This window comes from Oncorhynchus mykiss, chromosome 16 (genome assembly GCF_013265735.2).
Source record: "Oncorhynchus mykiss isolate Arlee chromosome 16, USDA_OmykA_1.1, whole genome shotgun sequence".
NCBI lineage: Eukaryota > Metazoa > Chordata > Actinopteri > Salmoniformes > Salmonidae > Oncorhynchus > Oncorhynchus mykiss.
The window spans coordinates 14,025,375-14,041,604 of NC_048580.1; the positions used below are offsets into that span (position 1 = coordinate 14,025,375).

The window sequence follows — 16,230 nt, forward strand, 5'->3', positions numbered from 1 at the left end:
GTGAATATTAAGGACAGATCAAATAACACATTTAAAAAAAGCTTTTTTCCAGGACCTTAAAGACAATGTAACATTAACATTTCATTAGGTAGGACATTTAAATAATACTAATCGTTACTTCCTTAGTGTTCTCATTGATCATGAAAGAGGCATTAGCTACAATACTATTCAAACGCTCTGCCAAGCCTCAGTGCTGAGCCAGAAAGAACATGGGCCTCCAAAAAGAAAATCCCATTTCAACCCTTCTACAAACCCTTTACAAATGTCACGACAGCTCCTCTCAGCATCTTTCAGTATACTTTTGATTACATCGTGCACTCACTTTTAGAGGGCCATTTTAAGTATGGAAAAGTTAACAGGCTGGTTCCCATGGGGTGTAGTCCGACTATGTGGGTGTCCTTCCCTGTCCCATCACATCCCGTCCCCCAGCTCCAGGTCTAGGGGTCTGGGTCATGGGGAAAGGCCCCGGCCATATGTACCCTTCCCTGTCCCTTCACATCCCGTCCCCCAGCTCCAGGTCTAGGGGTCTGGGTCATGGGGAAAGGCCCGGCCATACGTACCCTTCCCTGGGGTCCGGCCCAGCGTCACCGCCTCCCCGGGGCTGCCTCCGCTACGACCAGGAACTGTGCCAAAGATGGACTTCCTGCTCTTTCTGTCTTTTCTTCTGCCAGAGGCCGAAGGAGAGAGGGTGGAGAGGCCTGTTTCCCACACAAGACAGATGGACACACACACAGAAAGAGAGCCCCAGACAAGAGTGTAAGACAAGGGCACCAGCTCTCCTCCTCTCACTGGTTTAATGTTGCTTGTTTGTTCTGGCTGTGCTCTGGAGAATTATGCCCCTAGCAGATGTGCACCTGATTCTAATTTACCATCAATTCATAGACCTGTATTTTATTCCTTTGTGAACTTTTAATCGGTATCCCTCACGATTGAAAAATCACCAGGCAGAATAAAAACACTCTAGGAATAAGCAAACGCACAACATTGTGAACATAAACCATTTCTATGCTGGAATGAGCCATACAGTAAAGTAAATTAAATGAAAGGAGGACTACCAGGGAACTTGACGGCCTGGCAGTAGATGACGAGGTCAGATAGCTCCTGAGCGATCTGTCGACTCTCCTTCTTGTTCTGGGGGAGATGGAACTCTTCTCCCAGCTCCATGTCAAATACCTGGGGTAGGAGCAGAGTCAGTCACTCCATCTGGGATTACTTCCAAGAATAAAAACCTTTCAGGTGCATTTGTCAAATCTGGTGTCTCCTAGTTCTCAATGGTCTCCTCTTGGTTCAGAGACTAGAGGTCAAGGGTTAGAGGTGAAACCAACCTTCCCTTTGCTCTGGGTTACAGCATTGTCTGCTTTCTTCATCCTCTTGGGCATCTCATCAATGATGGGATGATCATCCTTGTCACCCGGGGACTTCCCGTCTGGTTTATCATCTAGGATGTTATCTGAGAAACAGAACCATCAACTTTGAGGGAGGGAGTCAGGCAGACCAGCTTTATTTAATCAACGGACTGCTTTCAATGTGATGTTAGTCAATGGTTTCACATTGAGTCTTCCTTGTCAAACCATAAGTGCTAAACTGGGAAGAATTCCATCCCATATCAGATAGCTTGCTTGCAATGCTGGGAATTGGGGAAATGCCATTCCGAGGAAAACATTGGTCCCCCACGAATACCACAATGCAATGCAGATTCTGTAAACAAAGAGCTGGGAGTTTGAGCCTCCTGTTCTTCTCTCGCCCACACACAGCAGGACACAAAACATGAATGTAAGCCATCCATCACACACATTCAAAATGCTTTGCGGTTAAAGAGGAATTTTCACCAACATGGCAGTTATTTTACAGGAGGAATCCCACCGGTTCAGTGCAGTTACAGTACAGTGTAGTGTTGTCTGTCTGTGTCTCATACTGCTCTGGTTACATGTGGTAGTGGCTGGTGAGAGCATCGCTTATCCCCAGAGCTCCTAACAGTAGAGTTTTTTAACCCCCGCGGCTCCCCGTTGGACAGGGGCGCGCAGGGGCCTGAGAAAACAGATGTCTTTGTTTTCTCTCTCTGATGAGCCACTGCCACCAGCGAGGTCAGGACGTACATATCAAAACACAGCAGTGCGGATGGGGGGTGGCGTATTTACACTATACTGGCCCTGTGTGTACTGACAACACGGAGACAAACAGATCATTAGACATGACCCCCCCCCCCCCCCCCCGAGCGACATGACCATCATCCCATCTGCAGCGTAGTACTACAGCAAAACCCCAAACACAATGCAACAGTTCCAGACTTCTAACCCACCCAGTACCCACACTTGGTACATTAAAAGCCCCGAATTCACTCCAGATAGCGCAACGGAGACATGCAAAGCGTACAGCACCCAGGCCAAGCTCACTGCACAGGCAGAGTGTTACAGTAGGAGCCATGCAGTAGCGCTGGTACTGTGAAGGCGGGGCGGCTGGTTAAGGTGTTCAGTTTACCTTCAGGGCTATACGAGGCAGTGGACGCTGTAAGAACGTCAGCTAAGGAAGCACAAAGGAACCGTCAGGAACAGAGGGACAGGGGAGGAGAGAGTACAGGAATAACAGAAACCCATCTCCAAGTAGAGCTACGGTAACTTGTGTTAAAAAGAGAGAATCAAGGAAGATGTTAAAAAGAAGAGTCTAGATACAAGATCTCACTCCTACATTACTGGTCCATGTATGTGCTGTGTATATTACTGGTCCATGCATGTGCTGTGTACAGTCGTGGCCAAAAGTTGAGAATGACACAAATATTAATTTCCAAAGTTGCTGCTTCAGTGTCTTTAGATATTTGTCAGATGTTACTATGGAATATTGAAGTATAATTACAAGCATTACATAAGTGTCAAAGGCTTTTATTGACAATTACATGAAGTTGATGCAAAGAGTCAATATTTGCAGTGTTGACCCTTCTTTTTCAAGACCTCTGCAATCCACCCTGGCATGCTGTCAATTAACTTCTGGGCCACATCCTTACTGATGGCAGCCCATTCTTGCATAATTAATGCTTGGAGTTTTCTTGAGGATTGACCACAAGTTCTCAATGGGATTAGGGTGTGTGGAGTTTCCTGGCCATGGACCCAAAATATCAATGTTTTGTTCCCCGAGCCACTTAGATATCACTTTTGCCTTATGCCAAGGTGCATTGTTCGTCACCAAACTGTACCTGGTTGGTTGGGAGAAGTTGCTCTCGGAGGATGTGTTGGTACCATTCTTTATTCATGGCTGTGTTCTTAGGCAAAATTGTGAATGAGCCCACTCCCTTGGCTGAGAAGCAACGCCACACATGAATGGTCTCAGGATGCTTTACTGTTGGCATGACACAGGACTGATGGTAGCGCTTACCTTGTCTTCTCCGGACAAGCTTTTTCCGGATGCCCCAAACAATCGGAAAGGAGATTCATCAGAGAAAATGACTTTACCCCAGTCCTCAGCAGTCCAATCCCTGTACCTTTTGCATAATATCAGTCTGTCCCTGATGTTTCTCCTGGAGAGAAGTGACTTCTTTGCTGCCCTTCTTGACACCAGGCAATCCCTTAAAAGGCTTCGCCTCACTGTACGTGCAGATGCACACACACCTGCCTGCTGCCATTTCTGAGAAAGCTCTGTACTGGTGGTGCCGCGATCCCGCAGCTGAATCAACTTTAGGAGATGGTCCATGGTCCTGGGGCTTGCTGGACTTCCTTGGGTGCCGTGAAGCCTTCTTCACAACAATTGGACCGCTCTCCTTGAAGTTCTTGATGATCCGATAAATGGTTGATTTAGGCGCAATCCTACTGGCAGCAATATCCTTGCATGTGAAGCCCTTTTTTTGCAAAGCAATGATGACGGCACGTGTTTCCTTGCAGGTAACCATGGTTGACAGAGGAAGAACAATGATTCCAAGCACCACCCTCCTGTTGAAGCTTCCAGTCTGTTACTCAAACTCAATCAGCATGACAGAGTGATCTCCAGCCTTGTCCTCGTCAACACTCACACCTGTGTTAACGAAAGAATCACTGACATGATGTCAGCTGGTCCTTTTGTGGCAGGGCTGAAACGCAGTGGAAATGTTTTATGGGGATTCAGTTCATTTGCATGGCAAAGAGGGACTTTGCAAATTGGCATCATATAAACTGAAGCAGCAGACTTTGTGAAAATTAATATTTGTGTCATTCTCAAAACTTTTGGCCACGACTGTACATTGTTACTGAGGGTTAATATACAGTCAAAGTGAGTATCTGTCTCACCATCAGACAGGGATTCATAGTCATCGTCGTACTCGTCTTCCTCCTCTTCATCATCATCATTGTGGTTACCAGGTGAGCTGCCAGCCGGTGCCCCGTTGCCGGCCTGGGCCTGGATGTGGGCCAGCTGGTGAGCCTGAGGGAACAGAGCACAGTATGATTGGTGGGAAGTCCTGTAGCCATTGCCCCCATGGCAACAAGCAAACTACCTAAGACAAACCTGACACAATCCTGCCAGGGACGGGTGCGTAATAATGCACGTGTTCACACTGTATAAGATCTCACCTTCTGTTTGACAATGTCGACGGGAGCCTGGTGTGCTTTCAGCTTCTTGTTCTTGAGGAGGATCTTTCCCTTCAGTTGCAGCGGGGAGGGCAGCAGAGGGTCATCAGAGAAATCGCTCTCAAACAGGAATTTGGTCACCAGCTTGTCTCCGAACACAGTCTTCAAAACACAAACAAACAGGAATCCTCACAGGCACGCTACAATCAAAGGCTTTAAAAAAAAATCTAAGTACTTGGAGCAATCTCCAAAGGAAGGAATGCAGTAACAAGGTTCTTCGAGACAGGACACATGACACATCAGCTAGAATCCCTACAGATCAGGTCCATTGGAGCCAGGAGGAGTACCTTGAAGATTTCAGCCATTTTGCGTTGCTGGGGTAGAGAGCAGTGGTTCTCAATAGACAGGATGACCGGCATGTCTGAGTTGACGAAAGCAGTGCGATTGACCGCCTCCACCACATCCTAGAAGACCACGGGTTACAATACATGAGGCATAACGTACATGACACTAGTCCCATTTATTCTAGAATACAACCCGTAGAGATTCCAGCAGTATTTATCAAGCTACAATAGAGGTTGGCCATTATTGTACTGTATCTAGGTTAAACAGTGACATAAGGTCAAAAGTGGCAGTGTGCCACGGTCGTGCCAGGGTCGTGCCAGGGTTACAGACTAACCTTGAAGGGGATCTTGGTGGTGAGGGTGTGCCCATGGTAGATAATGGGTGATCCGTCGTCTCCATCCCAACAGTCCAGCTCCACACTCCTGCAGCCCTGCAGCAGCACCTAGACAACACAAACGACCACATCCCATAATAATAAGATGGACGATCACACCAACACAGAATTCATCTTATAGCTCAAGCACAGCAGGAAGCCAGAGTTTGTCCTGGTCAGTTCATATAGTCTGGAAAAACTCCTGGCCCTGCTTATGGCAAACCACACCGGAAACATCCCTCGCTTCTTTTTAATCTGAAAACCGGATGTGGGGATCCCGCGCAGGCCTTTCTTTTACACCTGCTACGTTAAGTAAAATGATCAGATGCTTAGAAATCCCCTACAAAACAAAACTAGAAAAAGGTCAATTTCCTGAAGAAAATATATACGGTTGCATCAATCATCACCTGGCTGTAGAGCTCTACAGAGGACTCTCCTTTGAGCTGGTGTCCAGTGAGGTACGTGTTGTGAGAGGACTCTACGTAGTAGTAAGACATGGGATACTGGAGCTCCTCCGTGTTCACCTGAGACTCCTCGTTCTTAGACGCAAAGTTGTCCTTGTCCATTAAAAACCTGGGGAGGATTAGAGGTAAAAGGTCACTAACTAAAACGGGTGAAATATGTCATCTCAGAATTCCTGTGACGGAATTTCTTGAGTCGGTCAACTTCATATTTCTTGGGAAATGAATGTACCTGGCAAAACCTTCGAAGGACATCCAACCCATCTGACGCATGCTTATGCAAGGCTCAAATTTCTGAGATGGACAAAAGAAACCCAATTAAACAACAGTAATCCGGTCCTTACCTATATGTCTACTGTGCAGTATATCATATGTCTGCCTAGTTAAAGGGACATTACACTCCAAAATCTAATTCTGACAATTTTTTCAGACCGTAAAAGACATCCCTTAAGTACAGCTTTCTGGACCAGTCATGTGACCCACCTGGATGACGCTGAGGATCTCGTCGTAGGTCAGGTGTTCCCGCTGGCAGTTGACCAAGAAGTCGTTGAGCTGTGGGATGGCCAGCCCCAGCACCCCTAAAGAGGCGTTCTCCACGCCTGTCCCATTGGTCACGATGCTGGCTGCCGCAATGGCGTCCGAGATCTGCTTCTGGTTGTCCGACATCTGCTGCCGTGTTCGGATTAAGAGGCCCAGGTCCGAACCGTTACGGGTCAGCAAGTCTGGAGGACAGGAAAAGTGCATCATTAGAAGTCATTCTCTAACACACTAACGACATGAACGTCCAATACTCCTACACCACAGTGTGAATACACTGTAAAGAGTCCTTCTGAACCAACAAGCCTCTAGAGAGAAATCATCACAGAGCGTTTGGTGCTTCTGCAATCAAGTAGCTTCCATCAGCCCCCATTCACCATGATTAGACAGACTGAGCACTGAAAGCTTGTACCATCGCCACCCAAACCAATCCAGTTCTCTCATTTATGTATATATTTAAATATATATACACACGTTCTGACCTTAAATATACATATGTATTTTATTTACTTTTAAACAATGACTGAACAGTACACAATGCAAACCACTCACAAACACACAGGAGTACAGTAAAACAATGCGAGGGACAGACCTAGGTCAGGCTGCAGTCCCGTGTCCTTGTCGTCGATCCTCAGGTTGGTGTAGAGTGGGGCAGACTCCGTGCCGGAGCGACTGCAGGGAACGGCGTAGGTGTCAAACAGCTCCTTCAGGTCTTTACGGCTCCGAATGCTACAGCACATCAAAACAAGAACGGGGGCGTTCACATTCAACTGATGGAAATATGAAGCCACTCTTGGAGGACATTGACGGAGGACAATGGTGTGCTTTTTCATTTTTACATAAGAGCAACATGTTTTGGCGTGTAGCCTTGGTCTTTTGTTTTCAACTGAGAGACACTTCAGAAAACCACAGTGTGTCTTTGACAAAACAACCTTGGGGAAGATTGGTTGGATTTGTAAAAGCTTCTTCTGAATGTTTGAATGGAATGCAATAACTGTGCTCTTGTGCTATGAGAATTCTCTCTATTTTGCCAGTGGGAGTGCATTTAATCACTACCAGTGACTGTATATAGATTATAGTTACTGCGCGCTACAAAGAGAGGAGGCTGGAAGTTGGACGGCGCACCTGAAAGACTTGAAGAGCTCGACGAACTCGATGAAACTCATGGTGCTGCCAGAGATCATGAGGTTCTGGAAGCCCTTGAAACAGCCCTTCCCCCGGCCGTGCCAGCTCCTGCTGCTCCACGCACTACACAGGGACAAGACGAGAGGGGATTGGTTACTGTTATGGTTAAAAACACTAGATTTTTTTTATGTCGTAGATAAAGACGTTTAAATAAATTGACAATAGTATTCGGTGTGAGGCTTACACTATCAGTATATGATAATAGGTTTACAGATATATTATCAACTATATACAATATTTCCCCTCTAAGAACAGGTCTGGGGTCAGGTTTCATGTCTTACCCTGGCTGGGCCTTGGTGCTGCCTGACAGGACGGGGGAGGAGAGAGGACGGGAGGGGTTGGAGCTGCCCATACTGGAGGAAGAGGAGGAGGAGGAGGAACCCGGGGTCTTACAGCTCGACAGGGAGAAGGGTCCAGGGAAGCCGTCCTCTATGGGATCAATAGCGTACAGGGTGACACGCAATGTAAAAATGGTCAAACACAGTGAACAAGAGTCAAAATCGGTCTATTTAAAATCCCAGATATTCCCCTTTTTGAAAGTATTCCTCCCTGTAAACCATAAACTACTGGTATGTAAAGACAGTTACGTGTCACTGAGGAATTGTGAGAGGTGGTGTAGTGTAGGGTAGTGGACAGGTTACCTAGCCCTTCCTGGTCCATGCCGTCACACAGCTCCGGCCTGTTCCTGCAAAGGGTGTCCTTGCAGCTCTTGGTTTTCCGTTGGAATATCTCGTCATCGGTAGCGTCCCCGCTGTCTCCCTGTGTGGTTCATGAAACACCCAGTCAGTGACCCAGATCTCCACATACCCAAACACATTTGAAGGCTGTATTTCTCAAACTAACACTGTATTTAGGTATATTTCTCCTAACCCTGGTGAGAGCCTTCTTCTTCTTCTTGGTGGTAGAGATGGAGTTGTGCTTCTGAGCGCTGGGCTTCTCTGTGCCCCCTGTGCCCATGTTCCAGCGCCGGCCCCCAAACAGCTCTATAGCCTGAGCAAGAGTGGGACCTTCGTACCTGCCCTCCTCCTATTGCAGATGGGAGACGAAACAGACAGCAGTCTATGAGGAGATGGCTCACTCAAGGCTAATTGACATTCCTCACATCTGTGCTGAAGTTACAGGAGGCTCACCGTTTCCCTTTTGAGTATTGATTAACAGGACATTAGACTTCCCAAATCAATTCTACCTTGTGTATTCTAGACTGATTCAATATACCTGCCATCCAATATCATCCACTACACAATCTCAATGAATTAGTATTTTACCTGATAGAGGCTGACGTACTGCCTCCTGAGCCAGTGCAGTCTCTGATCAGGGAACTTCTTCAGCTTCCTCATGGCGTTGACCAGCTCCACCAGACCCTCATGCAGCATGCGGGCTGTGTGCTTGGGGGCCACAAAGTGCAGCAGCCTGTTGTCTGTAGTATGGAGCCCGTAAAGCAGACTGACCCCATTCTCCTCAGCCCTCATGGTGTGACACAGCTTGTTCTGCAGACACACAGCATGCAAGTCCACCCCGGAGTGGCCCAGGAACACAGCCTTGACCACTGAGAGGTCCAGCAGACCCTCCGACAGGCTGTTCACTACAGGTTGACCCAGGCCTGGGGGCTCCGCGGGGGGGCTGCCGCTCTGGGGATTAGCCCAGGTCAGGATGCAGTTGTCGGGCTGCAGGCGGAGGAGGCAGCGAGCGGTGAGGTGGCTCTCCTGGTCGTAATGGATGACAGTGGCTCCCTGCAGGAGGAACTGGTGGACGTCAGGCTGGAGGGAGAGCACGTACCAGGGGATGAGCTCCGTGCCGTGGCCGAAGGCTCGGTGGGTCTCCTCGGTGCCCTGGAATTCCACCTCTTTAGCCTGCTCAGACAGGTCGCCCTCAGAGTCTGACAGGTCTCCCACCACAAACCTAACGGGCGAACAAGGAGGTCAAAGAGGAGCAGAACACCAAACGGTGGATATTTGTGATCGGTTAATAGTTCTGCCTCTGCTTTAGGACATATAGAGCGGGAATGATTGTCTCATCGCCACCTTGTTCTATTCAATGAGTGTAACAACCCAGCCATGTCATCTACCAAAAGAAAACCCCTTTGAGGATAGCAAAATGCATTGAATGCGGCCAGTCTGAACAAACAAAAAAACGCACCATGCAATTGTAACAGCAAATTCGACACATACAAATAAAGCAACGTCAGTTAGTGGGAAAGCTCTAAATGACAATCTGATAACTTACAAGACACGGTTGGAATCTGACCTGCTCCTGAAAGAGCTACGGTAGGAGGAGGAATGAGGGAGGAAGAACAGAGAGAAAAGGTCAGGAAGTGTCTAGCTACAAATAGTTGAGCTAAAACAAGTAAAACAGAGAAGGACTGAAAGGATGAGAGGTGTCACATTTGCCCTTATCTTTCCTCCAATCAACATTGTGAGAGGACTTCCACAGAAAACCATTGACTGAATCCAGAGGCCCCGTCGGAAACAAAATGGTGTCATAAATCAGAAGCCCTTTCCACCAAGTAGCCATTAACCCCAGTCTGAGGACAAACAGATCTCCCATGAGGGTCAGGAAACTACACAGCGCTGGAAACTGGCTCTTGTTTTCCAGTATAGTACACTAGTACAGGTAACGGGAACTCTTCAGATTTCTACCACAATCATTTATGCCATTCACTTTGCTTTGTAAAGCCAAAAGGAAACTGGAAAGTAGTGAAACTGCCATCTCAACAAATCATTTCCATCATAAATACTCACAGTCCCCAGATAACCTGACATTAAATATGATTCATGAACCTCTGCTTCCTGTCAAGTAACACTTGTCATTGATTATACAGTATCATAAACCAGGTAGTTTGGGTCCTGGACGCTGATTGGCTGAAAACTGTGGTATATCAGACCGTATACCACTGGTATGACAAAACATTATTTTTACTGCTCAAATTACATTGGTAACCAGTTTATAATAACAATAAGGCTCCTCGGGGGTTTGTGATATATGGCCAATATACCACGGCTAAGGGCTGTATCCAGGCACTCCTCGTTGAGTCGTGCTTAAAAACAGCCCTTAGCCGTGGTATATTGGCGATATACCACACCTCTCGTGCCTTATTGCTTAACTATAATCTACGCTTTACTGTTGCATGTTCTCTAAAATATCCCGTCTTAAAATACTCTTTGTCTTGCAGTTACTGTGCATCCAGAACGTTCCACAAGGCCAAACAGATATTTCATAACAACTACACCTCTGCTGGACAGAACATTCAATTGTGCTCACATTTAAAAAACATTTTAACAAGCTGCAACAATGGCAGAACTGAAGTGGTCCATGGACAATGTCTGCAGAGCTACTGTGGTTCTTACGGCTCTAACTGAACATTATACTATATCTGTCTCTATGCGTTTCTGTCAAATGCAACAGCAGAGAAAGGAGTTGACATTAAAGGGAGCCTCCCGCTATCAGACAGGGTCACCATTCCTTCTGAAAGGGTTGACATTCAAATAAGAGCTACTTTAAAACACAACATAACTTTTGGTGGAGGTCGGCTGCGGAAACATCTGGGGGAAAAGATTTAGGATTTAAAGGGGAAGACGTTATTCTCAACTTTCTCAGATTAAAGGGCATTTAAACAGGTGGAATCTAAATCTATCATCCATGTAATTCTGATCTAGAATGTGAAACATTCATAGAAAATCCACATATAAATAACCTTTGAATCAAACAAGTACTGAATATGCTAGAGGGGAGTAGTCAAGTAGAGGGAACGCCTACATGAACGCCATCACAATATGATGGCGAGAGGAAAGGAGCGACTGTAGATTCTCCCTGACACTTTAGGATTTTTCGTGTCCCCCCCACAGGTTAAGGTTAGGATTTGGCAATCCTAAAACTCCTAGAACTGTGCCTGAGTACCACTTCTTCCTGATCCAGTCACTTACTGGTTCCTGTTCCTGTCCATGAATGTCTTTTTGCAGGAGGTGGAGGGGCCTTCGTGGTGGCCCTCCTCTCCCTCCTCCATCTCCAGACTGCGGTTGCAGGAGCGGATGATCTGCAGGATGTTGCTGACCGTGGCCTCCTTCTCCTGGCTGTGCAGCCCGTCTGGCCCCGCCCTCTGCAGGAAGTGCTGCTGCCCGCCGTAGTCCCCCACAAACTACACAGAAAGAGAAACAGGGTAACGTGAACAATAAAAGGTGGCACTACACAGGTAAAATAGCAACTTGATGTAAAGTGTACATGGTCAAACTGCTCATCTAGAAAGAGCCATCAAAGCTGCGTTAAGAGCGTCAGAGCGATAGCAGGTGTTGTCTGTCCAGCTAGCCTTGTTCACCCACTACGCTACAAGCCTGGGCCTGGCCCACTTCCTTACCTCTAGTGAGTCCTCTGGCGAGTCGTGAGTTGAGTGGCGCAGGCTGATAATGCTGGCGGCCCCATCCAGCGCGTCACTCAGCTCTTTGAGGAAGACGCCACAGAAGGGCACTACCTTACACCCTGGGATGTTAAGGGCACGGTTCAACACTTTCTTGTACTCGGACGAAGACTCGTGCTGCGCCATGGCATCTTTCAGCCTGCGCATGGTCTCAATGTCCGACTGCTCCATGAACTGCCACATCTTCAGTACTTTACGAGACCTGGAGCAGAAAATAATTCCATATCGATCTATCGCACATTTTACTTATGATTTTTAATTAGGTGCAATCTGAATAATGAAAATTGACAGGTGCTGTAGGATTATAGCCGGTTGGAAGAAAGTGAGGCGTGTAAGAAATGCGTCTGGAGGACCAAATACCGTAGTCCAGCCAGGAACTCCATCACGGCGTTGTAGTTGCCCATGTTCCAGCAGCACTTGGCCACGTGGACCAGGTAGGAGAACACCGCTCTCTTCTCCTCCATTGAACTCGCAGTCAGGATCAACCAGGTCACCCACGAGCTTACCTGTTAGAGGCAGCAACTCTCACAGTTACAACATCGTCTACTTCAAGACCTGACAATGCTCTGAAACAGCCAGGCTGCGCTTGAAATGGCACGCTAGTCCCCATGTAGTGCACTACTTTCATAGGGCCCCTACATATAGTGCACCGCTTTCATAGGGGCTCTGGTCAAACGTGGAGGCACTTTATAGGGAATATGGTGCCATTTTGGACACACCCTTATAATGAAAGGACGAGTGTTTCACACTGGGCAGGTCAATGTTCTACATCGACAAACGCATCGACAACAGCACCATTTACGATGAACTCAATGAAACGGAATTAGGCCTTATTTCAACCCAGGTTTAGAGATCAACATCTCTAACCTAACACGAAACAATGCTGGTAGTCGGCTCTACAACAAGTTATGAAACCTCTTGATTGCATCAGGTCTCGTTTGTTGCATACATCCAACCAAAATAGTAGCGATAAGGGTTTATCCAAGTTCAGGCAGAAACCCTGGACTGGACATAACAGTTGGAGCAAATATTTGCCCGCTGTCATGTTGCGGCTAACCCCCCCCCCCCCCCCCCTCCTAAAACAATGAGGGTTACATAAAAAGTTCCACAGGCAGGTTCCTGATACTGCAGTCAGGTCTGCTCTGTCCCTATGGGAGAACCAGTCATCAGAACCAGGGCCAGTCAGACTCTCTGCCTCTCTAAAGTCATCCCTGTAAGCATTCCTCTTGTCACTCTGCTCGGCTGTCTACAGTTACAGATGTAGGATCTTCATTTGAGCCAGTTTGCTACAGCAGGAAAATAATCCCGCAGCAACAGGACATGTGAATTGTTTGGGAACTATAATTAATGGAAATATCTTGTAGGGGTTGATTCATTTTTCCTTAGAGCAAATCAAGTATGACATTTTAAAGTGGAAATTACAAACTTTACAAGCCTTCGTAAACCTAAACAACTTTGCATTTCCTGCTGTGCAAAATTCTCAGCAACACAAGAGCAATCAAATGAAGAACCTACATCTGTACACACCCTGAGAAGCCAGTAGGCTTAAAAAAACAACACAACACAGATCCAATTACCGGGTTATGTAAGACATAAAGGGGGGGTGGGGGGGGGGGGGGGGGGAGACTTCAGTTTGATTCCCTCCAGAGAGAAAACTTCAGACACTAAAAAGTTACAGCGCCATCACAGACAAATAGATATCATCCGCCTTCTCCTCCCTCGTTTCCAGGAACGACTGACAATGAGAGACGGCACCGAAGTGATCGAGAGAGAAACATGACATTCCACTTCTCTCTCTCCCAAGTGTCTGCAGTACATAACTATTTGAATCCAGACTGTGTTACATTGAAGCCATGTCCCTCAGCGCTATAAACAGTGTCGGCGGTGAACATGAAAGCACCGGTAGGCCGTAGATTAGAGGCAGGTGCATATCTGTCCGAGTGGCTGATATTCTAGACGGCACGACTCCCGTCCTCCCATGGATGAGTCCATATTAAAAAGGTGGGAGATCAGTCGGCGGTGATCAAAAATGGTCTCTGCCTGTTATGTGGCGTCCCTTTGATAACGACACATAGGGGATACATCAGAATGACAACCCAAATCCACTGGACTAAAAACCCAACGGCACTCGGATTCCAATATGATACCGTATAAATCAAATAGGCTACACAATAACAATGGAAGTATAATTCCAGGAATAAATATTTTGGTGAGATGCCAATAACACCATTTGACCAGTGATCAAAAACATACAACGTGCTTACAATCTTGTTTTCTTTGTCGAGGTTCAGTTTCCCCCATGATGGAACGATGACATAATCAAGGTTGACAGAGTTATTACAAACTCACCACACGACCATTTTGTGTTTGTCAGAATTAACCGCTCCAGACTGCTATTTCGGCTCTAACAGCCTGACCAGTTTCTCTGATCGGTTCGTGGAACTGGGGCACAGCAGGTAACCACACACATAGTGAGTCCATCTCTACCATGCTGCGGAGGTTATGTCAGACTCGGTCCCTGTTGAGAAGAGTCACTCATTTGATTGTAGCTCCGCCATATGCCCAAAAATGGTTAGGATGCACATTTGGGGAAATACAATTCTCACTTAATAAAAACCAGCTTATGTTAAGCCATGAAACTTAAAGATGACATCATTTCCACTCTCCTCCGTGTGCTCGGGACTGACCTCATTCCGATGCTGCCGTAATGTTTTTCTTAATTGTTAATTCTCAAAGTCAATCAGCGTAGAGGGAAGCTCAAAGAGCTCCGTTTAGGAGTGTAATTTGACACTAATCACCGCAGGTGTGGGAAACAAACTGGCAGAATAAGACCAATCAAACACAGTACACCACCGGGTGGTCAATTCCACAAAAATAATAACTAACAATTAACATTACCATGAAGGGAGATCTTTAATAACCTTACACCATAGGGCTCTCCAATCCTGGTCCCGGACAGCAACAATGTGTGCAGGCTTTTGTTCTAGCCCGGCATTAACACACCTGACTCAACTAATAGATTAATCATCAAGACCTTAATTAATTCAACCCCATCCTGCAGATATTTAGGACCAAGATTGTTACTAACCACTCAACGCAGTCACATTAGTCCAGCCTCTCTTCACCAGTCTCACCTCATTGAACCGCGTGACTAGGTCCTCCACAGTGTTCCTCTGGGTCTGTATGGGCATGGCCGGGGCCGACAGCGAGGCCTTGAGGCTGGGGTGCAGGCGCCTGCTGCAGTCGGGGCTGCCCAGGTCCCTGGTGAAGAAGCAGAGGTAGTCCAGGGGTAAGATGCGTCGGTACAGCTGCTGCTCCTGCTCCGTCAGGATGCTGGCGATCTCCTCGGGGAACTGGATCAGGTGACGCAGCTCGACCAGCTCCTTGCTGATGCCCGTCACGTTGGACGGGACTGCGCTGGACGCTGACATGTTGCTGCACAGCTGACGCTCTGAGAGAGACAGATGGGTGAGAGATGGGTGAGAGATGTACACAGTAACCTAAAAAGTGTATTCCAACGTCAATTCCCAGGTAATATTAAACATGGGAGGAAAGCTGAACCCCGCTGCTTTTCAGAATACAAAACACGTCGAAAACAAACTCCCTAGATCAGACAAACTTCTAAGTGACTCCCACATTTCCACCCGAGTGGCAGAAGTGCGTGTTTGGGTTTTCGTACAGGAGCCATTAGCCCCGTTTCCAGTGTGTTTACACACCCTGAGAACACACACCACAGCTCTGCTGTCTCTGCTCAGAGATAAATGGCTGTGTGCTCTGTTGGTATGGTGGACCGGGGGACCGGTGCAGAAATACCATAAATACAGGGAATTAGATGCCCCTCTGGACATCGTCAGCCCTCAGCCGCCACACACCACCGCTGGATGTCCTGGGAAACCTTTTGATATGTGCGCCAGGTAGCCATGGCTACCGCAATAACTGGCGTCGAGAAAATAAATAAATAAGTCGGCCATTTATATTGGTTGATTTGTGCATCCGGCGCAGTCTCTCAACTGCTCTCGGTAATGAACATTGTGTGCGAGTGTGGATTTGTGTGCCGTTTACATTGTGAGATTGACGCGATCTATCATGCTGCGGCCTAGGGCGGAGTCTAACTAAACACAACATCCCGCAGGCTGCACTAGGACTTGTGGTAAAAAATGCAAAAAAATGCAAAAAAAAGTCAGACTTAAAAGGGGCAGTTCAAACAATAAGAAAAAGGGACCATCCCACCACTGTTTGGGTAAACAGCTGAGGGATGGCGATGGAGAAATGTAACTACCCAAATTACAGAGCTATGGATGAAAGGGACTGACCATCTATGAGATCAAAATGACAGTTTTAACCCTGTTTTGAGGCTAGTTTTGGATTCTGATGGAGTAAGATGGTTGAACT

General features: G+C 47.1%; 1 protein-coding gene across 9 annotated transcripts in view; it reads right to left on the reverse strand.

Moving 5' to 3' along the window:
• The window catches only part of LOC110491405 (1-phosphatidylinositol 4,5-bisphosphate phosphodiesterase epsilon-1), an 83,753-nt gene that overhangs the window by 8,440 nt on the left and 59,083 nt on the right, over positions 1 to 16,230 (reverse strand). For 6 of the 9 annotated variants that reach the window (XM_036946250.1, XM_021564823.2, XM_021564821.2 and 3 more), the window contains 22 exons: positions 14,973 to 15,289; positions 12,199 to 12,344; positions 11,779 to 12,040; positions 11,351 to 11,562; positions 9,654 to 9,689; positions 8,696 to 9,329; positions 8,301 to 8,456; positions 8,072 to 8,189; positions 7,712 to 7,859; positions 7,371 to 7,493; positions 6,838 to 6,974; positions 6,192 to 6,430; positions 5,941 to 6,002; positions 5,655 to 5,820; positions 5,209 to 5,316; positions 4,877 to 4,993; positions 4,533 to 4,691; positions 4,251 to 4,383; positions 2,479 to 2,520; positions 1,326 to 1,450; positions 1,056 to 1,173; positions 561 to 698 (listed from right to left, as the gene is read on the reverse strand). In XM_036946250.1, coding sequence (XP_036802145.1) covers positions 561 to 698; positions 1,056 to 1,173; positions 1,326 to 1,450; positions 2,479 to 2,520; positions 4,251 to 4,383; positions 4,533 to 4,691; positions 4,877 to 4,993; positions 5,209 to 5,316; positions 5,655 to 5,820; positions 5,941 to 6,002; positions 6,192 to 6,430; positions 6,838 to 6,974; positions 7,371 to 7,493; positions 7,712 to 7,859; positions 8,072 to 8,189; positions 8,301 to 8,456; positions 8,696 to 9,329; positions 9,654 to 9,689; positions 11,351 to 11,562; positions 11,779 to 12,040; positions 12,199 to 12,344; positions 14,973 to 15,289 — 3,696 coding nt within the window. The remainder of the gene's footprint in view (positions 1 to 560; positions 699 to 1,055; positions 1,174 to 1,325; positions 1,451 to 2,478; positions 2,521 to 4,250; positions 4,384 to 4,532; positions 4,692 to 4,876; positions 4,994 to 5,208; positions 5,317 to 5,654; positions 5,821 to 5,940; positions 6,003 to 6,191; positions 6,431 to 6,837; positions 6,975 to 7,370; positions 7,494 to 7,711; positions 7,860 to 8,071; positions 8,190 to 8,300; positions 8,457 to 8,695; positions 9,330 to 9,653; positions 9,690 to 11,350; positions 11,563 to 11,778; positions 12,041 to 12,198; positions 12,345 to 14,972; positions 15,290 to 16,230) is intronic. The other 3 variants (XM_021564824.2, XM_021564825.2, XM_021564826.2) reach the window with 3 other exon arrangements.